Source organism: Nannobrachium achirus (assembly GCF_963921795.1).
Source record: "Nannobrachium achirus genome assembly, chromosome: 11".
In the NCBI taxonomy this organism is placed as follows: domain Eukaryota; kingdom Metazoa; phylum Chordata; class Actinopteri; order Myctophiformes; family Myctophidae; genus Nannobrachium; species Nannobrachium achirus.
The window spans coordinates 14063295-14089777 of record NC_137820.1 but is presented as its reverse complement, the minus strand read 5'-3'; the positions used below and the strand labels follow the sequence as shown (position 1 = coordinate 14089777).

Here is a 26483-nt window from a genome sequence, read left to right as displayed (position 1 = left end):
TATATATATATATATATATATATAATGATAATGGTAAAACATTGGCCAAATTGTAAAATAATATAAGGAAGAGGCATTTTGAAAATAGCCAGTAGACACACACACCATATATCTAGGTGTGCCCTGGGATATTTTGGCTATGAAAAGTGTGCCTTGACAGAAAAAAAAATGTTGGGAAACACTGTGTGACTCTACTACCTACACACTACACTCCCCTTTTCTGTGGAATACACTGACTAACCAATTACTGTAAAATGAGCACATTTCCAGATGTCTTCACCCAAGCCACACTCCCTTTTCTTGACTTCTGACTGCCCCCTGTTTCCCAAACTAGCTTCATGTGTGGTCATCGAGGGAAGGGGAGTGTTACAATAGTGCTATGGGTTTAGGTGAGTCTGAAGAGTGAGTCTTCAGTCCACAACGGAAGTTAGGGAGTGAGTCTGTAGTTCTAAGTGCGACAGGGAGTTTATTCCACAGTTTGGGGGCCAGGAGGGCAAATTGTCTAGGACGAGTGGATTTTTGTCCTGGGGTTTTATGGGAGGGTCCTGTCAGCATCCCTGTGTTGGCTGATCTGAGTGAACGGATGGGGTTGTAGGGGTTTGGTCAGGTTTTGGAGGTATGGAGGAGCCGTACTTTTGGCTGCTTTGAAGGTCAGCATCAGTGTTTTGTCAATAGAAAAGAATGTGTTATTCTCCATACCTTTGGGTAAAGTGAAGACAAATCTATTGTTGATGCAGGTGCAGAGCTCATTGGGTCCGGTCTGCTCAATGGTATCTGTGCATCCAGAATTGGTCTGGAGGATGTCTCCATCGCTGACTCGAAGCTGTACGCCCTCCCCAGAGTCCTCCAGCAGGGGGTTCTCCACGGTGAGGATCAGAACATACCGGCCCACACGGTTGAATTGAACATTCACCACCTCAAATTCAAAGTCTAGCTCCTTCTCCTCCACCTTCATGCGATCCCTCAGCATCGTAACAAGAGTGTATGTGTGTGTCTGTGTGTGTCAGGAGGGGCAGATATGACTGCTGCAAGTGTCTTCTGTTCACAGTTTGTTTATGTTGCTGGAGCTACCACAGTGCCAATCCCTCTTTTGCATGTAATGTCAACACCGATGTGCACCAATGACTGCTACACAGAGTATCAATAGCCCATGATCTGTTTTGATCTAATTGCAGTGTTTCTCAAACTTTCGCATTTCAAGGTCTCCCCTTAACTCTGGCAGTGTAGAAATGGAACCAAATAGGGTCCATTTGGTTTCATTTCACTGTCAGAGTTACAGACTTGTATGGGTCAATTTAGTCCCCCCTAAAGGAACCCACAGAGTCCCTGGAATCCACTTTGAGAACCATTGATCTAATATGTGTGAAACTACTGAATAGACCTAGTAGGTGATAATACTTAGCGCCAATTTGTTATACTGTAAGTATCATAGATCCTGGTGCATCTTGTTATACTGTTAATATTCATAAGTAGGCCTATCATAGATCCTGGGCTTATTAAGAACAAGAAAGAGTGCATCAATTCATAGATAAGTGTCACAGATCCTGGGCTTATTCAACTAGACTACTACCCCCATTTCACCCCCCCTCCAATCTGCACGCAACAGCAGTTTTATGATGCTGGAGCTGTCCTAAGAAGATAGAGGCAGTTCAAAGTCCCACACGTTGCAAGAGGTGTCCTGATCAGATAATACAGAGCCATGTTGCTGATTTTTGTTTTGTTTATGTAATTATTGGCCGTTTCCAAAGTGGGTGTTCACCAGGCCTATGGCAGAGTTGGCCTACTTCGTGAAATAACAGTGCATTTCTAAACTGTGCGAAAGAGTTCGAGAGGAGAGGGTCTTCCAAGGCATGAGGTAGGGTGTTTTTCCTTTAAGAACTTTAGCTGTGGATGGGGGAAACTGTAGGCTGCTTAGTACTTAGTGGTAGAAAAGGTACTCACATATTTTACTTTAAGTAAAAGTAGCAATACAGCAATATAGAAATACTTTGTTATAAGTAAAAGTCTGGAATTCAAAATGTACTTAAATTACCAAAAGTAAAAGTACAAAATGTTTGAAAATAGCAGATCTACAACCTGTAGATCTGCTATTTTCAAATATCCAAGGTATAAAATAGGGCTAAAGTAATGTATGTTGTATATTATAATGTATACCGGTACCTGCAAAATAACTGGTAACTCAAGTTTTCAAATAAATGTGGTGGAGTAAATGTAGGCCTACAATATTTGCCTCTGAGATGTAGTGGAGTAGAAGTAAAAGTATTGGAAATTGGAACTATTCAAGTAAAGTAAAAGTACCTCACAATTGTACTTTAGTAAATGTACTTAGTTTACACCACTGCTTGTAGCCTACTTCATGTTGTCCAGAATGATGCCAGATGTCCTGTAGGCCAGACAGAGCCTTTTAGCTTTTAACCCACGATTCTGCTGTAGGCCTATACGAACGACAAGTAGTCTACTGTGATTTAGTGGGCTATACACTGCCTGCCCAGATTTGCACTCAACATCTTTCGCCAGCTTTTTGCTGGTCTTTTTTTTTTCTTTTTCTTTTTTCAAACCTTAGCAGGTGCATGTGTGAAAGTTTGAATGGAGACCATGTCTTCTGGATTCCAGAGTCTCGGGGACGCGCACGTCAGCAGATGTTTTCCCGGAAGGGGCGGAGACAATGACGTCTTCATGCTTCTAATATATCAATAAATACCATTACACATCATCCAATTGTTTGTGGAATCTTACTTGTATGCAACAGTCATGCACTCAGTCATAAAACACAGCATGATTAAAAATGAAAAAAAAAAAAAAAAAAAAGGAGCAAAAGACAAGATATGTAGGATTCGATCAGCCGCAGTCACGAGCCAAAGAAAATCTATGATACAACGTCCTACCTATCACGCTACGAGGCGTTGAGAGTTGCCCATGGTAATAGTCTAACTCATCTCATACACATGAGGAACAAGTCCGCCCTCTAGTGGCGGAAGAAAATACCTCTGGGTTGAACATGACATGGGGAACAAGACAAGTTGACCTATATCAACTGGTGTCCTTTGGTTTTCTAGAAATTTTAAGCGCTCTGTTCAATTGATCATTTAATAGCTCAATCTTCCATGTGATTGAGCCAAAAACAATGTTTGAAAAGTGTCTCCTTCAATATGTACATGCTTGTTGAATAGCTGGTTTTAAATGTGCTTATTGTACTATTTTGACATGGTATCTTCAGGATAACATCTTTTAATAAACAATTGACTATCAAAGGCTATTTCTTCTCCTTGGATTTCCTATTTCCATCCAGTTAATTGCATCAAAGAGTATATTTAGTTATATATTTACAGTACTGATCATCACTTGCTTACGTCAGCAATTCATGACTGACAGAAAATTCCATAATTACCAACCGAAGAGATGTGTAGAGTTGAGGTTAATGGGCTTGATATTTATTTAGTAAATTCTAAGTGATATAATGTGTGTATAATGTGTGAGACCCTAGTTATAAGGTTGGAACTGGCGCTGCATGTTTAGCACAGGACATGCAGCAGGTGGTGCTGTTTTGTATATACACAGCATCCAGTTGTTCCAGCAGTCGATCTCACATGTGTCATGTCAACTTGCAACTTGTTCCCAATCTGAGTTCCCAGAGGTATTCTTTTCCGCCACTAGAGGGCGGACTTGTTCCCCATGTGTACACTGAACACTGGCTCGTGACTGCGGCTGATCGAATCCTACATATCTATATTTTGCTATTTTGTTTTTTTCATTTTTAATCATGCTGTGATTTATGAGTGCATGACTGTTGCATACAAGTAAGATTCCACAAACAATTGGATGATGTGTAATGGTATTTATTGATATATTAGAAGCATGAAGACGTCATTGTCTCCGCCCCTTCCGGGAAAACATCTGCTGACGTGCGCGTCCCCGAGACTCTGGAATCCAGAAGACATGGTCTCCATTCAAACTTTCACACATGCATGCAACTTGAAAATTATGCAAATAGTACTACTGTATTGTGCGTTAAACATAGGCTACTCGTGGCTGTAGGCTGTGATGATACATAAAGGTTTCCTGTGTAAATAAGCCGAAAAGCTTACTAGGTCTAGGATCTCCTTTTAGTTGACCTTGTACCTGTGAACTGTACGGTCATGAAACTGTACCTTTTCCTATGCGAACTTCTAATAAAGACTAAAGTCCTCAATCAATCAATCAATCAATCAATCAATGATCACACAGATTTTAACTGCAAACCGATATTTTAAATGTAATTCGGTAGTGCATCATCCTACCGCATATATAATAACTAGCCCTTACCCGTTCAAAGATATGAACTCCGAAATGGGGTTATGGGGTGTGCACACAGTATATGAGGGATGGAAAGTAACTTTAACTGGTGCTTGCATGATAATATGTGGGAGCATCAATGTAAGAAATACCCGTTTCGTTTAATGGCTATAGAGATACTGTGTACCGATCTGCATGATTTTTGGACAACATCTGTAACAGACTTGATTATATGTTTGATAAGTCCTATCTATCTATCCATCCATCCATCCATCTATTAATTTTATCATTTTTGTTTTCCTCTGCAGACTCTATGGCGACTCTTATCCACTTGAATGTCTCACCTCATTCCTGTCCCCTAAACGTATTTCCTTCATGGAGGCTGCCAAGCAGAGCTTTGCACCATATAAAGTTGGTGACTCCTTTGGGCCTACGTAAGTACTACGTATTGGTATGTTTTACAGCCGTGCGTTGTAAATAAAACTATGTGATATCGGCAATAACGCTAAGCTGTGATTTATACGTCTACAGATGGTGGACCTGCTGGTTCAAAGTGACCGTGTCAATCCCAGAGTCCTGGAGAGGGAAGGAGGTTCATCTTCTGTGGGAGAGCGATGGGGAGGCCATGGTTTGGAGAGAGGAACAACCTGTGCAGGTAAGGTAATAACCATGCTGATCTTCACTTCAACCCTTACGAAAAGGTTACTGGCCCAAGGTGGAGGGGCCTTAATTATTTCATACTTTAGCTATTGAAAAATAGCAGATATACAAGCTCACAGCGCTGCAAGCTTGTAGATCTGCTAGTGAAAATGCATCTTTGAATATATCCACCTGTTTCCGCGGGAGTTTACTGGAGATTATTTGGACCACACTTCCGGTTTAACAGCAGACATACAAGCTCGCGTCGCAGATGCAACCCGTTGTGAGCTTGTAAATCACACTCGGCTGCGGCGCCGGAAGCTCGGTACAACGTCTGCGCAATGCACTATGGGGCGTTGGAAACCCGTGGATATATTTTTTTTAAGCGAACATTTGTAACTCAAATTTTGCTTCTGGGTGGTCCCTGGAACTAAATATTTTGAGATGGGGGTTCATGGCCAAATACATATCATTATGGGGGTCCTTCACATGAAAAAGTTCAAGCATCACTGACATAGAAACATAGGTTTTTCAAAAAACCTTGGAAGGATTTGAAATATTCAAAGACTTTTCACGATTTAGCAGATCTACAAGCTTGTATATCTGCTATTTTTCAATAGTTAAAGCACAAAATAATAATATTGCATTCCCAGTTTAAATGGGTTAAACCCCCTCCCCCTATGAAGAACATTCATGGGGGCCCGCAGTGAATCTTTGTACCCAGGGCCCAGAATTTGGTGCGACATCCCTGCTTTAGGCTAACACCTTTATTGCACCATTCTCCCATTCTGAATCTCACAGATTGTGTAAATATGTCATTGCAGGGGCTAAGTAAAGAAGGGGAGAAGACCAGTTACATCCTGACAGAGTGTTTGACAGACGAGGAGCCACACAGGTCAGTCAGTTGATATGATTTGATGATTTTCTAGCCATTTTCACCCTGGTGTCCCCATTTTGGCGATTGGTCATTATACGCAAAATGTTTTGATAATAAAATATCTACACACGGTGTGAAAATCTGCTATATTACTACTAGTAATATAGCAGATTTTCACACCGTACTAGTAAGACGCCCTAAAGGGAGATGTCATGCTCATGGGCGCATGCACGCATCCGCCTGGGTGACGGAGGAATGAGTGTTTGAGTGTCTGAATTTTACTGTAAAGCCTCATTTAGCCTTCGCTCACCAAAAAGAACATATTTTTAACTAATTAATGAAACTCCCAACTCACTCAACTGCTAATGCATATTTTTCAATGCTGTTTCTTGGTCTTTAGGATCACCTTATACGTGGAACTGGCCTGCAATGGTCTTTTTGGAGCGGGTCAGGGGTCCATGATTGCAGCCCCAGACCCTAACAAGAAGTATTCTGTCCAGAAAGCAGAGCTAGTGGTATTTAACCACGACGTGAGGGATCTGCTGACTGACTTTGAGATGCTGGTTGATATTGTAAAGGTAAATTCAGAGATAATGCATTTTGATACTTGTACTCCGTTGACCAGGATCCCTTGAGGAGGTATTATTTAATGTTTTATTTAACTGTGAACGACTGGACGTTAAAGACTACATACCAGTAAGACTCCCTAATCAGGAGATAAGCGACCGTCAGATCAGCAACCTCATGGTGGCGCTAGAAGAGGGGAATGTGAGAAATCAGTGGCAGAGGTTGTGGTTTGCCACACTTTGCGTGATTTTTAGGCAGGATATGTAGGAGCAGTGTCCATTAATGTTGTCAGCAAAAAGCAGCCTCATGGTGGCACTAAAACAGGGGCATGTGAGAAATCAGGGTCGAATGTTGTGATTTGCCAGCCAAGGAGTGTGTGTGCAAAGTTTGGCATGGATAGGGGCAACGGTGGCGGAGATAAGAGTAGGGCCAAAAGTGTGACGTGACATGACGTGATGGACAGACTGACAGCCGGTGGAGGTTTTGATAGCAACTTGCGACCTGACGGTCACAATAAGCTCACACGCCATTCTGTCCCTCTCCGTCTCAGCAACTGGGTGAAGGAGAGCAACGTGGCTACCAGGCACTTTTCACCGTCAATGAGATGGTCAACCTGTGTGACCCAGCGGATCCCACGTCTTTTCCCAAAGCACACAGTCTGGCCCACAAGTTCTTCAGCCAGCGCAATGGACAGAGCCAGCACAACATCCACGCAATGGGCCACTGCCACATAGACTCAGGTCTCAATTTATAATTTCATTGGGAATAGAGGATCCGCATATACATTTATAGCCATGTAATTGTAATGTTGTCACTTTTTGAAGAATGAGTAAATAATCATAGATAGATGATAGATAGATACCTTTATTATCCCAAGGGGGAAATTCAGTTGTCCAGTAGAAGCACAGCAGTATACAGTTATTTACAAAGTTACAGAGACGTAAGAAAAGATAGATAAGAGGGGGAAAAAAACAAAAGAAAGAAAAGAGCAGTACAGTACCAATAAAGAGAAGGTGCATCAATCAATCATCACCTTCTATCCACAGCCTGGCTTTGGCCTTACGAGGAGACCATTCGCAAATGCGGTCGAAGCTGGGTGACAGTGATCCGCCTTATTGAGAAGAATCCAGGGTTCGTGTTTACTTGCTCTCAGGTAATTTGACCACAATCGTGCCACAATGCAACGATAGTTATACTGTAGATAGCAAAAAAAAGATCTTAAAAAATAGCAAACATTACAGTTCACAACACATCACGATGTAACGTGTGTGTATGTACACCTGGGGCACCACGGGCAAGGAAGACTACTATAGGGTTTATGGTTAAGCAGTTAAAACAAGGGCTACAAAATAAGGTTTATTGCCAATCTTTACCCAGGCTCAGCAGTTCCAATGGGTGAAAACCTGGTACCCAGGACTCTACTCACAGATTCAGCATTACGTCAAGAAGGGCCAGTTCATCCCAGTTGGAGGCACATGGGTGGAAATGGCAAGTACCATGTGTGGAATCACCGTCTGTTACTTGTGCTTTATCGTTCTGGACCTTTTAACCACTTGAACCCTGGCATCACATTTTCTAATGTTTTCAAACTCATTTCAAAAATAGACACGTCTACAACCTTGTAGGGCATTCACCAAATATCCGAATATTCGAATATCAAAGTCACTATTCGACGTTGTTTACCGAAGTCGAATATTCGCTTATTTACATTTTTTTAATTGTTTTCTCTTTAAAGAATATATAGTTTATAAAGCTTGGCTAGATAGGAAGTCATAAGAATGAGTTGTCAATGCCCCTGGTGGATGAATTTGTTAATGCTCTATACCAGGGCTTCTCAAACCTTTTTAGGCAGTGACCCCCAAAAAAAACATATTTGAACTGGGGACCCCCACCCTGACAAGTGTAGGTATTACATTTAATGTGACTCGGTTCCACAGATAAATATTGTGAAAATAGCAGATCTACATGCTCACAACGCCTCGCAATGCGAGGCGTTGTGATCATGTAGATCTGCTATTTTCACAATGTTCCCCTCTTGCTTACTTAATATTTGACAGTTTGGACAGTCCTGTCGAATATTTGACTATTCGAATACTTTGAGGTTGAATAATTCAAATACTAAAAATCACTATTCGTGAATGCCCTACAACCTTGCAATGTGTCATGAGCCTGTATATCGTCTATGTTTGCTATTTGTAGTAGACTTATATTGTCCTTAATAGGTTAATAACCTGTGCCATTGTTGTGTATATAAAGAAGCATTGTTTCTTATCAGGATGGGAACCTTCCCTCTGGTGAATCCATGGTCAGGCAGTTCCTGGAAGGCCAGCGGTTCTTTCAGCAGGAGTTTGGGATCTACTGTAAAGAGGTTGGGCTCATAAGCTAGACTCAGGCCATGTTGGACAACCAAGCTTTGTTTTGTATTTGTTAATTCTATAAAGAGTTTAGTCAACATAATTATGACTAAGCTCCAGCCGTGAAACCATAATCAAACAAAGCAACCATGGGCGGTGAAGCAAACTTTTATGTTTATATATACAGTAAATGTCAAAAAAGTAAAGTAGGGTTGGGCAATATATTGTTATATCAATATCTTGATATGAAACTGGATATTGTCTGGGATTTTGGATATTGTATTATTGTGAAATATTTGTAATTACTTATTTTGTACTTAGTTGATCTACAAGCTCACAACGCCTTACTTTTGCAATTTTTGAATTTTATTTTTTATATACTCTATATATCATCGTCACAATATCAATATTGAGGTATTTGTTAAATAATATTGCTTATATTTGTCCTTATTTACGAACCCAAACGTAAAGTAAAAGTAATTCTCCTTGTCCTCTTTAGTTCTGGCTACCAGATACCTTTGGCTACTCTGCCCAGCTTCCTCAGATCATGCAGGGCAGTGGGATTTCTCGCTTCCTGACACAGAAGCTCAGCTGGAACCTAGTTAACGTATTCCCTGTAAGTTACACACCAGAACCTTCACCAATGTCAGTAATACCATGTCAAATTTTCAATTTATATTTGGAAAATGTTCCCTTTTTGCAGCATAATACATTTTTCTGGGAGGGTCTGGACGGATCCCAGGTTCTAACTCATTTCCCACCAGGAAATTCGTATGAGATGAAGGGCAAGGTTGAGGAAGTGAGTGACCCACAAACACACGTCATTGGAGTGTTACATTTGGTCATATCGCTCACATTTCATTTTCTCTTCCCCCAGTTGGTAAACACGGTGAAGAATAACAAGGACAAAGGCCGAGCCAACCACAGCGCAGCTCTGTTTGGTTTTGGGGATGGCGGCGGTGGACCCACACAGCTGATGCTGGACAGACTGCAGCGAGTCCAGGATACGGATGGACTTCCTAAGTCAGTTCCTCCTATGACACTACCGAAACTCTGACCCACAAAGGAAAAAAACTGTCTAGACAAAAGAACTTCCAAACTGTTTATTCTAACCCCTGTGATGCGTGTCTCAGTCAGCACGTACGCGGTAGACTACATTGTGGTTCTTTTAAATACAGAGGGAATATGACCAGTGTTTAGTAACGTCATTGTGACATCTGTATTGTTTTACAATGAGTGCGTCATGTCAGGCTGGGTCCATATGGAGTGATAGCTAGAGTAGTCACTGCAAATATCGATTATTTTCTTAGCAATTATACTATGAATTATTTTTTTGATCATATATAGAATAGAATCATATATCAAGAAGCATGTTTTTTGCCCCAATAATTATTTAAATTTTTAATTTAAACTACTCAATGCGCACCATATTGAGATGCGCTTTGAGGTTGTATAACGATGTAGTTATTTCTGGTTTTGAGCGTTGCTACTGGAAAGAGCTAAGCTCCAACATCTGGCTTTGTCCGGGACGTGTAGCGTAGCCTACATCTGGCCTACATCTTGGCACAAAGCAAAGTTTGTTGGACGCCCAAGGTCGGTCAATTAACTGTTGCCCCACTCTCCCCCAGAGTGCAGATGTCCAGTCCTGACCAGCTGTTCTCTGAGCTCCATGCTGACTCAGCGTTGCTGTGCACATGGACTGGAGAACTCTTCTTAGAGCTGCACAATGGAACCTACACCACACAGGCACAGGTGGGTCTTTTCTTTTCAACCGTCAAAGCTAATATCCACTCACTGTATACAGCCCTAAAAAGATAACGGGTTCATTTGGTTCCATTTGTACTCTGTCAGAGTTACAGACGTTTATGGGTCCATTTAGACCCCCCTAAAGGAACCCACAGAGTCCCTGGAATCCCCTTTGAGAACCACTGATTTACACCAATCGGATCCCATTCCGGACGTGGCACAGATCTGATTCATGCTGCATTTGGCTGTCTGGCCTAACCTCCTCCTGGCTCCTGAGCTGTGGAATGATTCATCCCCCCAACTACAGTCATGATTAGCCTTCTCAGTTCTTTGTATCAGTACTTGTTGCCTACAGCTAGTTACAGTATGTTATCCAGATGTCCGCCTCGCGTAGCCAGGCTTACTCATCTGCGAAGAGAAAAGCCTGGTCAAGATATGAGGCAGAGAACGTTCTAAGAGGTGGGGCTGAATTTTCCCAGAAGTTGTATTTTTTTCACTGTGCGGTGTCCTTGCAAACGTATTCCCTGCTGGAAAAAACTCTGGTCTATGTCTCCAGCTCCGTCAGTTGCGCTCGCAATAAACAATATACAAACACAAACATTGATTCAGGTGATGTTACACCTATTAAGAGCGAGTTAAGAGCTACAATCTATTTTAGTTTTTTCGCTGGGGAATGTAAACAGACCCGCACCACATGACGTAACGTCCGTTAAAGCCAGCACTTCCGCTAGAAATCTTGGAACCAAGCGGAAGTCATATCTTGCCCAGGGTGTCCAGATGTACAGTATGTTGTTTACTTGTTCACAAATATACAGTATATTGTTTACAGTAGATAGATAGCCGTACACTGATGCCATGTTATTTAGACAGATGTTAGATTTTGATGTCTAACTTAGGGGTGCAGCGCTTTATCAATGTAATTGATTTAATCGATTATAAGAAAAAGCATATATATGTTTTTTTTTAAAGATTTTTCATTGATAGTGAACCGTAGTCTGACAGGAAACGGGGAGAGAGAGATGAGGAGTGACACGCAGCAAAGGTCGTCGGGATTGGCAGTCGAACCCGCAACATGCTGTCACGCTGGGTGCCTGGACCGCTACCGAAAAAACATACATTTTAATGGATTAACAATTTGGGGGAACCTTTTGGAAAAAACGAAATTAGCTGTTAAAACCACATGTACTTTTTCTTTTCAGATAAAGCTTGGGAACCGCCAGTGTGAGGCTTTACTCCATGACATTGAGGTAGCCATCAGCTTGGCCGTGTGGAAGGACAAGGCCTTCCAGTACCCTGTGAAGCAGCTACGGGAGCTCTGGAGGTACAGAAAGGGCATTGGACTTGGATAAGAAAAAGCTGGATTAGGCTGGACATGGTTTCTCATTATGCTCTGTCTTGTACTTGTAGGCTGCTTCTTCTAAACCAGTTCCACGATGTGATTCCTGGCAGCTGTATAGAGATGGTTGTCGATGATGCACTCGCTTATTATCAAGGTACACAGTGAATCATTTGTGTATTTATTGAGAATACAATGTTTCGGTTGCACTGACCTTCATCTGGTATTGTATTCTCAATAAATCAGGGGTCTTCAACAGGGGGTCCTCAGAGTTAATACAGGGGGTCCTCCAAATCCTTTTTATATTAAAGTGATCCCTGGCTAATATGACAAATATGCCTTAATACATTATAATTGTCCTCTATAACTACTATGTAAAATTAAAAACACCTTAATTATTTTATTTCTTCTAGAAATAGCTAATGTTTCACTCAACAGGGGAAATGCCCGTTGCAAGTTGATGATGTCATAAATGTCATGTGTGATCTATCCCTATGGAATTTATGGCATGCATGTGCAAATAAAAACAAACGTAATACTTCCTATGGTTAATATGAGCATCAAATCAATATTTAAAATGTGTTTTTTTGCAAATGCATGCCATAAATTCCATAGGGATAGAGCACACATGACATTTATGACATCATCAACTTGCGACTGGTATTTCCCCTGTTGAGTGAAAGATTAGCTATTTCTAGAAGAAATAAAATATTTAAGGTGTTTTTAATGTTACATAGTAGTTATAGAGGACAATTATAATGTATTAAGGCATATTTGTCTATTAGCCAGGGATCACTTTAACAACCTGAACCCTAGTGTTCATATTCTCAGAACTGTAGCCAAAAATAGCAGATCTACAAGCTCTCACAACGCCTCGCAGTGCGTGGCGTTGTGTGCTTGTAGATCGGCTATTTTTGGCAAAGAGATTTGTTGTAGAGGAGAAAAAGAGCAGACTAAGTACAGAGTAAAAGGTCAAGTTTATTAGGTAATGACGGCTCAAGTGGTTAAATATCTGAAAACACAAATTGACATGAATCCAAAATACACTGATGATTGTGCTGTCAAACGATGAAACTATATGGAAAGGTTGAAAAGGTTGTGGGGGGGTCCCTGCTTCATCTTTCTCTCAACTAAGGGGTCCTTGCCCTGAAAATATTGAAGACCCCTGCAATGAATAAAAGGTCAGGCATTCCCTTTTTTTCGTGCATTGACTGCTTGTCTTAGAAGTAGGTTTGCAGAAGGACCTTTTCTTAACAGGGTTTTCTTTAAAAGAACACTCTGTCCGTCAGACATCCGTAGGGAGGGTGGCCAGCTCCTGCAAGATGCCTGTAAATCTCTGGGGCCAAGGGACCAGCAGGGCGACTCCACTGCTGTGCTTAACACACTGCCATGGGAACGCAATGAAGTCATACAGCTTCAAGATGCCACTGGACAACCTCGTCTCGGTACTTAACACATTTTTTACATTAGGTATTTGGGCATTCACGAATAGTTATTTTTAGTATTCGATTTATTCAACCTCAAAGTATTCAAATAGTCGAATATTCGACAGGACTGGCCAAACTGTCAAATATTAAGTAAGCAAGAGGCGAACATTGTGAAAATAGCCTATCTACATTGTGTGCATGTAGATCTGCTATTTTCACAATATTTATCTGTGTTACCGAGTCACATTAAATGTAATACCTATACAATTCCAAGTGCTTGTCAGGGTGGGGGTCCCCAGTTCATATATGTTTATTTTGGGGGTCACAGCCTAAAAAGGTTTGAGAACCCCTGGTATAGAGCATTAACAAATTCATCCACCAGGGGCATTGACAACTCATTCTTATGACTTCCCATCTAGCCACGCTTTATAAACTATATATTTTTTAAAGAGAAAACAATAAAAAGATTTTTAAAAAATAAGCAAATATTCGACTTCGGTGAACGTCGAATAGTGACTTTGATATTCGAATATTCGATTTTTTGGTGAATGCCCTATTAGGTATTAACGGTGGTGCTTTCAAACCCACATCTTGTTGTCTGACACTGACTGTACATTGCAGCTCTGGTGAAAGTTCCTAGTGTTGGTTTGGCCATCGTCAAAGACACACAACCTGTGATTCCGGTCTCTGTCACTGTGCAGGTATGCTATTGTAGTGCACTGGTTCTCAAAGTGGGTTCCGGGGACCCCCAGGGGTCATTGAGAGGGTTTCAGGGTGTCCCCACAAAAGTAGTTAACATAGCATCATAGTCATTTTAACCTCCTCAAGAGGTCCCTGGCACTTTTTTTTCCTTTTAAATAAAAGATCTGATGGGGTCAAATCTATATTTCAATTTGGGTGTCCTTGACACAAGTTTGAGAACCACTGCTGTAGTGTATAGATGTAATTTTATTCAAACTGCTGTGGCATTATCAAAGTTGCGTGACCCAGGTTTCATCCAATATTGCAGGCAGACGGTACCGTCCTCATGGAGAATGGGATTTTACAAGCCATTGTTAACAAGGATGGAAGCTTGGCATGTCTACATCTGATCAAGGAAAACCGGTAGGACCCACATCGGGAAGGGCTGTGAGGTCTGCAGTCTACATTACAGTAAACACACGAGTTGACTTGTTTCTTGCCACTGTTGCTTTCAGAGAGGCCATCTCTGACGGTTGCCATGGGAACCAGTTTGTCATGTTCGATGACGTCCCCTTATACTGGGATGCTTGGGATGTAATGGACTACCATCTTCAGACGAGGTCGGTGCCACCATTACTTTCACCTTTTTTGAAATATTTTCAGTTGAATACTAACTCCCCCCCCCCCCCCCTCCTTAGAAAGGAAACAATGCATTTAACTGTATTTTCAACTGTATTATATTAATCCCAATTATTATTTTTTAGCAAAGCTGGATAACACCTTTTTCTTTAGCATAATTCAATGTATCAACAGTATTTTCATTCAGCTCAGTTTGAATGTAAGCACAACATAAGCTCAGCAGCAGTGTTGACCCCATAGGAAGCCAGTAGTGGAGGTGCTGCAGCCCGTCAAGGTGGTGTCTGCTGGTGGACTGAAGGGCAGCGTCAGCTTTACTCTCAGGATCAGTGACAAGAGCACCGTCACTCAGGAGATTGTGTTGGACGCCATGAGTCCTTACATCAAGTTCAACACACAGGTGTGTGCCATAGTACTGCCATGTTCATCTTATGTACTCTTAAGGTACTGTAGTTCCCAAACTTTTCAGATTGAGACCCAAAAGATAGATAAGATGTTTGCCCGGGACCCAAACTAGTGAAAATAGCAGATATGCAAGCCCCCAACGTGTCGCTTCGCGCCGCGTTGCGAGCTTGTAGATTGGCTATTTTCACTACAGGTACTTCTTAATTATGTAATTAATGTATATATTTGAATATAATTTATATATAAAGAAAACAATCTTTTGTAATATTAATATATTTTCAAATGCAGGAAGTGTATTTTTACTCGAGTCATGACCCATAAGAATTGGTTCGTGACCCGGCCACAAATGGGTCCCAACCCACTGTTTGGGAAACAGTGCTGTAGATCAACGATAACACCATCATTGATCTGATTGGACAAACATTGTTACATTGCTTTAGCATTTTTAACTAAACTGGTTTATCACCAGGCAAATCAAAATACCATTTTCATTTCCAGGTGGAATGGGCAGAGTCGCATAAGTTCCTCAAGGTGGAATTCCCAGTGCGAGTACGCAGCCCCAACGCTACATATGAGATCCAGTTCGGCCATCTGCAGAGACCCACACACATGAACACATCCTGGGACTGGGCCAGGTTTGAGGTATAGTACTGTGTAGTCCAGTGGTTCTCAACCTTTTCAGGCAGCGACCCCCAAAATAATCATATTTTAACTGGGGACCCCCCACCCTGACGAGCACTAAGAGTTGAGGCATTACATTTTGTATGACACGGTTCTATTGTGAAAATAGCCGATCTACATGCTCACAACGCCTCGTTGTGAACATATCGCAACGCGAGGCGTTGTGAACATGTAGATCTATTTTCACAATTTCTGCCTCTATTATTTGACAATTTGGCCAATGTTTAATTTGTTTAGAGGTACTTAATTAAAAGTCCTTAATTTGTCACTTTAGAAACATGCATGTACCCTTTATACACCTAAACTTTATGCTGGTTTGTTTACTGTTGAGTGAGAAAACAATGTTGCACAAGCTAATCATCTGGGGCCCCCCAAAAATGATTTGGCGACCCCATTGGAGTTCCCAACCCACAGGTTGAGAACCACTGGTGTAGTCAACCGTACAATGTGCTTAATCTTAAATAAACAGTGCAATTGACTTTAATTTATACAGTATTTGGACAAAGTGACGTTTTGGTCCTGTAAGTTTGACATACTTTGTGAAATTATGTGGCAGTGAGGAGCTGTGCAAAACATAAAAAGGTGTGACTGTCTAAATATTTATGGAGCTCATGATACATGCAGGCTAGCTTCATAATCTTGTTTAATTTCTCAGGTCTGGGGTCACAAGTGGGCCGACCTGTCGGAACACGGCTTTGGAGTCGCTCTGCTGAACGACTGCAAATATGGCTACTCGGTTCATAAGAACACTATGACATTGTCACTGTGAGTATTATTACAACCGCCACAAAATATGAATCCTCACATCTAGCTTAAGCTTATTAACTGTACAGTACATACCGGTAGTCATACAATGGTGTTGCTTGCCGAAAATCTGTTATGTTCAACTAGCCAAGTATAAATGTCTCTCTCACAGACTTCGAGCTCCAAAGGCCCCAGATGCCAATGCGGACATGGGCGTACATCATTTCACTTATGCTGTCATGCCCCATACAGGTGGGTTTCAATGTATGAGCACTGTCTGGGCAGGGAATTTACCCCTGGGATTAGAGCTTTGTGTGCATGGTGGAAACAGCATGGTAGGTAACTTGAGATCAAATTTGTTTTAACAGGTACTTTCCAGGACGCAGCTGTTATCCAGTGTGCATATAACCTCAACTACCCTCTGAGGCTGATAAAGTGCTTCCCACACACCGTACCATGGAGTGCCTTCTCTGTCAGCTCTTCAGCTGTCATCCTTGAAACCATTAAACCGGTATGCTCCCCGCCAACGCTCATCTTCCCACTCAAACCTGTGGTTATTCCCCCGATGCTTTGAGGATCTAGTTTCTCCACACAGTAGGGTTGGGATAAGTGATATTATCGTTTATGGTGAAAAAAACCACTCACAATAATCATATCGTGGAGATTTAATTTATCATGATATCGTCCTCCGTCATGCACTGGGATCAGTTCACCTTTTATTTTCCGAGCTGCATATCCAGTACCACTTAAACCCTCTATAATTGGTAAAAGGTACTTATAATATACGTACTTGATACAGTCTTTTTTTCACTCTCTTTCAAATGTCTTTACCAAAAAATAGCCGATCCACGCGTTGTGAGCTTGTAGATCTGCTATTTTTTGTCAAATGGCCCCAGGATAATAGATTTTGATTATTTTCTTTTGTCACAATAATCATGATATGAAATGTTCATCCCTACCACACAGGCTGAGGACAGAAAGGATTCCCTGGTTGTTCGCCTTTACGAGTCCCATGGAAGCAGTGTGACAGCAACTCTCTGCACTTCCCTCCCCGTCCAAGAAGCCTGGCAGTGAGTATTTCTACACATTTACCTGTAGTTTGCGTCAATGTTTTTTTATTACATCATAAGTAGGGCTGTCACAATTATTACATAATCGTCTAATCGTGATTTTTTTTTAATAATCGTGATTATTTTTTCATAATCGTCATAATCGTTTCCATGTTGAAAAATGTTCATATATTTAAAAAAAAATATATATATATAGTGGAAATAGCAGATCTACAAGCTCACGATGCGACGCGTTGTGAGCTTGTAGATAGGCTATTTCCACTATCAATGTTCTTTTTTAAGTATAATGTTGTCAAATATGTCAGTCATTTCTTTGTATATTTAGGCTATGTCCAACTTAAAAGCCTAAAATCCAAACAGAAATGTAATTGTCAACGACAAAAACACAATTAAATCGTTAATCACAATTATTTGAGTGACAAATAATCGTCACGTAAAAAAGATTTCATAATCGTGACAGCCCTAGTTTGCGTCAATGTTTTTTATTAAATCATAAGTTGATATTGAATCTGCCTTTCCATCCCATCCTAGTTGTGACCTTCTGGAGCGTGTGGATGCTACTCAGCCAGCAAAAATGACCAATGATGGAATTATTTTGAGCTTCAAGCCCTTTCAAATTGTGTCTCTGCTTCTCTGCCTGTAAATGAAGTTGCATCTCTGGTGTCTAGATTTTCATTACTGCGAAATGCTTTATTAGAATCAAATTAAAAGAATAGTATGATTGAAATAAGCATTACATTAAGCAATTTAGTATTTGAAGGTATGGATAACTGTTCCTAAGCTACGTGTCAATAAATGACACATGCCTTATTAACTTGAAAATTACCCCCACAAAAAAAGGTTCTATGTTCCCCACTCAATGTTCCCCACTCATCCAAAAATGCAGGAAACATTCATTTCTAATTATTAATAACAACTCAAAACACACAATAATGGGGAGAAATTACGAATACAGTAGGCTAGTGGGACAGGGGGCACTATAGGGACATCTGGACACCATACTTGTTATGACTGGGCATCTGGACGAGTGGGCAGCTGGACAGTCATAGTCATGATGCCTGGACATCTGGGCAATAGGGACATGTGTGCATTTGGACGAGTGGGCACTTAGGGGTGGAGACATCTAGGCACCTGGGCACCTAAATTAGGATTCCCCACATGTTCTTAGAGCCCACTGCCCAGATGTCCCACCATTTCCTGCATTTGAGTTGGGAACATGGGGCCCTATATACTTCTTTTGGTGGGGAACATACAGTAGATCCGTTTTTGGTTGAGCGGGAAACATAGAACCTTTTTGTAGGGAGGGTGGGTGGGGGACATAGAACCTGGGGTTTTTGGGGGGAAGTGGGGAACATAGAACCTGGGGAACATAGGGTGGACCCCGTTTAGGGACAGCTGAGGTATTTTGTGTGAGACAGCACTTGGAGGTATTTTTGATATTCAATATAGTATATCGTTTTCTAATTGAAATATTGGGAATAGGTTTACAAGATTTCAATACAGACAATACTTTACCTGTTCCATAACTGTGTTCAACTAACATTTAACAACATTGTATTGTCTTTTTTCAATGGTATGGTTTCATATGAACTACAGTAGACTATATAATTGTTTTCTAAAACATGTATTTATAAAACAATACAAAACTGGTCCCATACAGTAGTTTTTCTCCATCATTAATGTGGTCATTTCGTGCTTTGTCTGGTCACTCTCCCACTCCGCCTCTGTGGAACTGCAAAAAAGGACCCGAGTGAGTTACACCTACAGATCTACCACCAAGTCCATTCATTAATGTTCTCCTTCTCATATTCCTAGACTTTAATTAAATAATTATTATGGATCACCAGCCACATTACTCACTTGATGTGTCTGCACTGCTGCTTTTCCTACGTGCGGCCTGGCTTTTTTTGCCCCCAGTTGTGTTGACTAACCGGCCTTTATGTTCAGACTTCCGTCTCTCTGAATCTGGCTCCTGAGTTGTATTCCTTTCTTTCTTTATCCTCTTTGTTGCTGGTTCCTGTTTAACTTTCTTTTCCTTTTTTGTGCGGTCAGAAAGTCTTTTGACCACCTAAAGGAAAACAAAACATAATGGTATTGTAGTGCGTTTGAGTCATTACCACTGAAAAGGATGAGAATTATGATTTTCTTTTTTTAAATACCTTTTTCTTGTCTTCGTAATCATGGTCATTGGCTTTCTTTGCCCTCTTTTTTGCCTTGGGTGATTTTGAATCTGTGGGACAACACCAGATATTTACTTCAGTCATGTACAGTAAGAACAAGACAGCCTTAGTCATATTTGTATAAACTATTCCTTACCTTTAGGTGCCATGGGTCCAGGATCACCCTGAAAATGAGTTAATGTGTTAATTAGTGTATATTGAGCAACATAAAATAATCACTCAACTCATTTATGACAAATCCACATGAAATAATGCAGTTATAAATAAGGACCTACTACTGTAACAAAACAAAAGCTAACTACAGTACAGTTATCAAGAATTTGTAAGTATCAGGTAATTATATTTTGTGTTGGCTGTCATGACATCCAAATGTCTCATTGTTAAGCAATATTACACAAGAGGGTGTAATAACCACAATAAGGCACGACCCTCAAGTGTATTATTGCGAGGTGGCTATTTTGTGACCGGCGCAGCTTATTTCTTTGTTTGATGAGACCTGTGTGGTAATGCTCATTATTCGCAAAGGTAGAAAGCTATTTCACCCAATCGGATTGCTTCATCTGAACTACATGATGTATAATTGGTCATAAACTATCATGACTATATATGTCATAACCTGGCAATGTCAGTGTTACGAGGTGGGTTCAAGTAAAGTATTGCCCCTCTACTCACACTGAACCACATAGTTCTTCCATTGTGGTCTCTGATAGATTTCATCCCATCCACGTAGTAACATTGCAGCCATGCCTTAAAGTCAGAGTAGTCTGCCTTCTCAGGATCATAGCCCTTTCCACCTTAGAAAGTTTAAATCACAAAGGAATGTGTGAAAAAAAATCATGTATGCACTTCAAAGACAATATGTATTCAAAACTGTTACTGGTAAACATGCTAACCAAAACACAGTCACCACTGAGGCCTACTCAGCAGCTTACTTTCAAGTTTTTTGAGCGGTGGCAAACCGCTCCATAGAGTGGCTGTGTGTGTGTTTTTCCTCAGCGTTTTGCCATAGCAAAATGTGTGTACGTAGCATCATGTTTGTCTAGTGATGTCATATGTCGTATGTCTGTAGCCTTTTTCCTCAGCGTTTTGCCATAGCAAAACGTGTGTGTGTGTGTGTGTGTGTGTAGCATAGCCTGTACATCCTAGACTCAAATCCTAGTCTGAAGACGTTATGCAAGCACGACCACCGCTCACTTCACATTGGGTGTGATTATTTTACTCTGCACGGTCAGTAAACATGCCTCATAGACAAGACAGCAAACAATAATTACCTACCTAAGTTCACCACCTCCAAAGGAACTGTGTGACACATAATTAGCAGGTCAGCAGCCTCAGCTTTCACATTCTTCACAGTGCTGTCAAAGGTCTATTGATCAGGACACAAGATGGTACTGTTAGAATCAGAATGAATGGTGCTGCCTTTCGAGATCAGATAATCCCAAATGTGCCATAATCCCTCATGCCCTTTCACCTTCGTTTCGGTGAGTTGATCTTTAATAGCCGTCTCACTCTCAAAGACTTCCCCTGACCCAAGGCCTTCCAGCACCTTCCTCGCCTGAACAAATGGCGGTATATTTAGCCTGCCAGGAAGGAAGAGTAATTGAGGCTCTATACTTTCAAAAGTAAAGGCTGTATTGTTTTCCAAAGTGTGTTCTAATCATCATACCACCCATCCACTGAAGGAAAACAAAGGAATGTCTTTGATTTCAGAGCTGAGTTTGAATCACCTTCTAAACAACGGAAGAATTGTTCAGAAAAGATACGTTATGAGTTTTCTACAATCACCTGAAAAGAATCTCAGCCCTCAAGTAGTTGCCGATGCCATTGAAATACTTTTGATTCAGCAGAACTTCGCAGATGGGCCTGTCAAAGGCACGGTCAGACAGGTGTGTCAAGACGTTCCCTCTGTGGAAATAAACCGACCACAATCATGATCACAAAATCAAACCTTTGGTTGGAGCGGAGCCAATGAATTAACTTAAACCCGATATACTTCATCATACAACACATATCAAAAATTAAAGTTCACAATACTTCGCGATAGAGCAGGGGTCTTCAACGTTTTCAGGCCAAGGACCCCTTAGCTGAGGGAGAGATGAAGCAGGGACCCCCACAACCTGTTCATAGATTCCATAGTTTCATGGTTTGACAGCACAATCATCAGTATATTTTGGATACATGTCAATTTGTGTTTTCAGATATTTAACCACTTGAACCGTCAATACTTAATAAACTTAACCTTTCACTTTGTGCTTAGTCTGCTCTTTTTCCCCTCTACACCAAAGCTCTTTGCCAAAAATAGCCGAGGCATTGTGAGCTTGTAGATCTGCTATTTTTGATAAAGTTCTCAGAATATGAACGCTAAGGTTCAAGTGGTTAATATAAAAAAGAAGAAAAAAAAGTTTCTATCACTCAAAGATTTGGAGGACCCCCTGTAGTAACTCTGGGGACCCCCTAGGGGTCCTGGACCCCCTGTTGAAGACCCCTGCAATAGAGGGTATGACATGTTTTGAGCTTGTAGATTATTTATCTTCAAATAAATTAAAACATCTCAGGGTTTTTTTTTTTTTTTTACTTTGGAAAATATCTGAAATATAATATTTGGAAAGTTTTCACCAAATGACAAGCCCAAAATAGGGACATCAGGTTGAAAGGAGACAAGCAAGACAAACAGTGCTGATTTCAGCTAGCACACGCTGCCGCACCCAACAACAGATCTAATTATTTATGCTGGTGTTATTCACAAACACTGCAGCAGGAAAGAAACCTGGATCCAAAAGGTTTATAGTGGTCATTTGGAATAACAAGTCTAAAGACGCCCTGAGGTTCTATGGCCCATAATATCATTCCACACCCATTACCAGGGGTGTGTCACAAGGGGGTGGAAAGTGTGACTGAGTTACTCGGGCCCAAGGTGGAGGGGCCTTAATTGTTTTATACTTTAGCTATTGAAAAATAGCAGATCTACAAGCTCACAGCGCTGCGAGCTTGTAGATCTATTTTTTTAAAGTCGTGAAAATGTGTGCAAATCTTTGAATAACTGAATAAGCGAACATCTGTAACTCAAATTTTGCTTCTGGGGGGGTCCCTGGAACTAAATATTTTGAGATGGGGGTCCGTGGCCAAATACATATCATTTTGGGGGTCCTTCACATGAAAAAGACTGAGCACCACTGACATAGAAACAGGTTTTTCAAAAAACCTTAGAAGGATTTGAAATATTGGTGCGCTGGTACAGGGGCTGCACCGCGACTCAGCGTGTCACGTATGCCTTGATGTGTTACAAATGTTTGTATATATGTTTTGAATACATGACTGCTGTGTCGTAAGACAAATTTCAGTGTGAACTGACAATAAAGTACTATATCATATCATATCATAAATATTCAAAGATTGCACAAACTTTCAAGATTTTTCAAAAATAGCAGATCTACAAGCTCACAGCGCGCTGCCGTGCTGCGAGCTTGTAGATCTGCTATTTTTCAAAAGCTAAAGCACAAAATAATGCTTAATAATGTGTTCCCAGTCTAAATGGGTTAAAACCCCTCCCCCTACGAGGAACATTTATGGGGGGCCCGCAGTGAATCCTTGTACCCACGCAGGGCCCAGAATTTGGTGCGACACCCCTGTCCATTACCAACCTGAAGCTCTTGTACTCAAACATGATGCAGGGTCCCCTGTCAGGCTGCCACGTCCCATTTGGCTGCCAGCCCCCAAACCTCCGGGCATCCACAAAGCTCAACACCCTGCAGGGCTGCTCTTTGGTGTAGAATCGCAGATGGGCGTGCTTGGGGATCTCATCTTCGGCGGTGAAGCGGAAAAAGCCTGACATCCCGAAGCGGAAGGCGATGTCCATGGGTTGGTCAGCCTGCCCGGCTGCCTTGACTCTGCTGTGTGTTTTGTCATCATCGCTCTTCATAGGGGTCAGTGTGAGCATCACTTCCTTCCCTCTGGAGGTGGCTTTGATGCGGTACTCATCACAGGTGAAGGGCACGTCAGGGCTCTTGCTGACCTCAGACTTCCTGACCGGTCCTGTGAAAACTACTCCTTCACACGTTCTGTTTACAAACAGGCTGGCCAAGTGGAGTTCTGGTCCTTCAGGCATTTTGGTTTAATAGTATGCTGCAGCTCCCTAAGAACACAAATGTTTATAAAAAGAAGTGATGACATTTAATAGGACATAAAAGATGTACACTAACAGTAGTAAAACATAAAACTAAACTTATATAATGCATGCTTTATAAATAAAATAAAAAGTGACCCAGGCACTCGAGGTTTAAAAAGGAGGAATAAGCCTTTATTACATTATAATAAGGTCACCAGCACTTTCGCCTATAACATACTCGCCTACACGCATTTGGTCCTTTCGCCTGGCATTTTCACCTTGGAGGAGAGTCTTTTCACCTACCTGTCTGAGCCATTTCGCCTACCCTCAATTCTGCTGTCAGACTGTCCATGTTTTCATATTGTCTCTTTGTCATTTAAATATTATAGTGACTGTGACAGTGGTGTCAAGTGAATCTAACAGTTTACTTGACATTTATTATTTACATCACATTTTATTCCTAAAAAATTGCAAAATAGTTTTTTATGCCTGTTGACAGGGGGTCCGCATCAGTGTTCCGACGGGCCGGTATTCCGACACTAAAACTAACCCTAACTCTACCCCTAACCCTAACCCTAACCGTACCTCAGTAACTAACCTGCCGACGCTAGTCGGTAACCGTACCTCAGTAACTAACCTGCCGACGCTAGTCGGTAACCGTACCTCAGTAACTAACCTGCCGAGCGGGTCGGAACAGCGGCCCGTCAGGATAGTGAGCTGACCCCGTTGACAGGCAAGGTTGATTCTATAGGCTATTTAGGTGTAGCATATCTTATATAGACCTAATAGCCTACATATATATTTTGTATAGCCAAATGTTAAAACAATATAGGCCTACAATACTGTTCATTTTACAATACTGTTCAATACTGCACCAAATAATGTATAGTATCGGGATGGATTAATTAATTATTTGGGCGCACCTGATTCCAATAGCTCTGTATTTATGTGATTACTATGGAGTGCATATATAGCCGTGTGTAGGTTTGACATGTAACACCACTGTCACAGTCACTATAATATTTAAATGACAAAGAGATAATATGAAAACATGGACAGTCTGACAGCAGAATTGAGGGTAGGCGAAATGGCTCAGACAGGTAGGTGAAAAGACTCTCCTCCACGGCAAAAGTGCCCCGCGAAAAGACCTGGCGAAAATGTTATAGGCGATTATGCCTGACACCTATAAGAAAAAGGCAACTGCAGCAGGCAAATGCATGCTTTTATGTTCGATTGCACGTGCAATAGATGGATGTTTTATTTTTCTTAAAACATTAGCCGCTTTCTGGACCACATTGACCGTTGTGTTTACCTTTTTTTTGTATTTGTCATCCCAAATACAACACAGTAAACGGCAAACAAGGTCCCGACTCCCGAACGTATTAAATCATGTGCTATTTTATCATAATATGCTATTTCTGCAGGACGACGCAAACAACCTTACAAAGGATTGATTGATTGAAGAATTTAATAGAAGTTTGCAATAGGAAAAAGTAGCCTACAGTTCCATGACAGTACAAATCAATCACTGGTACAATTGGTCAACTAAAAGGAGGTTTTCGGCTTATTTACACAGGAACCACTTTGTGTATCTCATAACATTGAAAGAGAGACGGATAGAACACAGGATTTCGTAACTTACCACGTGGTAAACAAAAACAAATGGGTGGTCACTGGTCAGAGACGTTGGCACAGCCACATGCACACACTCACAGCACCACAACACAGCGTTAGATAGTTACTCAATAACCTCGCCCACCAGGCTTTCTAGTTACTCAACGTGTTATATGTTATTGTTAGGTAACATCCGCGTGCCTTGGTGCAAATATGCCGTGCCATTCATTGGAAAATGTCCATTCAAGTCCGGTCTAAAGCCCGCCTACTGTATCCGGTTCTTTACACACACATGTGGATGCACCATATCCGCTCTAGACCCAGGCCGGATGCGCAAAACACAACTTGACTCGTTCCCCAGCCAAGGCCAAATAGGGAACAACCCATATGCGCAAAACAACGCTGTTTCAGAAGTGCATCCGCTGGAAACAGTTATGGGATTTGAAGGTATTGTGTTGGTTGGAAACAAATTATCAATTATGTCAGCATTTCAAGAAGGCCTATTTCTTTATTTCGTTATTTATAAAGTAAATATGAGTGTTATTAAGTCAACAATTAATATAATTAATATAATTATTACAAAAGTCAACTTCAACTCTGTGTGCTAGGCTACAACATACAATATTTACAAATAAATGGTCCACAACCGCTTTGCATGGGATATCCCAGGAAACAATACAAAGTCCCCAAAATTATTATTCATTGTTTCAGGAAGAACAGGATACTTAAAGGGGGAAACCATCCATTTTCAATATTGAACTATGTCATTAATATACCTTAGATGAGTTGTGTGGACATTTAAAAAAAAGTTCCCCCTCTTCTGTGTTGCCTAGACTGGAGGATTGATTTTTGGGGTTTGTATTGTAAATCACACCAAGATGACATCACACCGGTCCCATCTTAAATACATATCTTTTGGCCTGGTAAGGACCTATGCTGTTGAAGATCATGTCGAGTGTGCGAGGGAGAAGACCACCCTGGCCTGGAGAACCGGTCATGGTGAAGGTCTTTCCACTACCAGTTACATTATTATGTGAAGAGCAGCACATTTCTCCCATGTATAAGGTCGTCCACCAGTGGTTTGGCGACAACCTCAAATAGGTCCATCTGGGTTGTTGACACTCCAAACACTTGTAAATCACACCAAGA

General features: G+C 41.2%; 3 protein-coding genes across 3 annotated transcripts in view; 1 reads left to right on the top strand and 2 right to left on the bottom strand.

Moving 5' to 3' along the window:
* The window catches only part of ccdc33 (coiled-coil domain containing 33), a gene marked incomplete at both ends in the record, with an annotated part of 95061 nt that extends 94091 nt beyond the window's left edge, over positions 1–970 (bottom strand). The window contains 1 exon segment of the mRNA XM_080736875.1: positions 700–970. Within this exon segment, the coding sequence (XP_080593001.1) occupies positions 700–970 (271 nt within the window).
* A 3615-nt stretch (positions 971–4585) lies between these two features.
* man2c1 (mannosidase, alpha, class 2C, member 1) lies at positions 4586–19097 on the top strand. Its single transcript, XM_080736528.1, has 25 exons — positions 4586–4706; positions 4804–4927; positions 5736–5806; positions 6189–6366; positions 6906–7095; positions 7402–7508; positions 7733–7843; positions 8631–8723; positions 9209–9325; positions 9413–9508; positions 9587–9732; positions 10338–10461; positions 11655–11776; positions 11863–11948; positions 13081–13236; positions 13840–13919; positions 14228–14322; positions 14415–14519; positions 14779–14935; positions 15439–15582; positions 16277–16386; positions 16538–16617; positions 16734–16876; positions 17332–17435; positions 17967–19097. The coding sequence occupies exons 1-25, from the start codon at positions 4648–4650 to the stop codon at positions 18076–18078; spliced, it is 2910 nt and encodes a 969-aa protein (XP_080592654.1). The 5' UTR covers positions 4586–4647; the 3' UTR covers positions 18079–19097.
* neil1 (nei-like DNA glycosylase 1) lies at positions 19090–25783 on the bottom strand. Its single transcript, XM_080736529.1, has 10 exons — positions 25363–25783; positions 23257–23747; positions 21401–21520; positions 21087–21195; positions 20891–20981; positions 20288–20409; positions 19752–19779; positions 19595–19665; positions 19296–19503; positions 19090–19167 (listed from the first exon to the last, which is right to left on the bottom strand). Exons 2-10 carry the CDS (start codon positions 23718–23720, stop codon positions 19121–19123), a joined length of 1260 nt encoding a protein of 419 aa, XP_080592655.1. The 5' UTR covers positions 23721–23747; positions 25363–25783; the 3' UTR covers positions 19090–19120.
* Between the last annotated feature and the right edge of the window lie 700 nt (positions 25784–26483).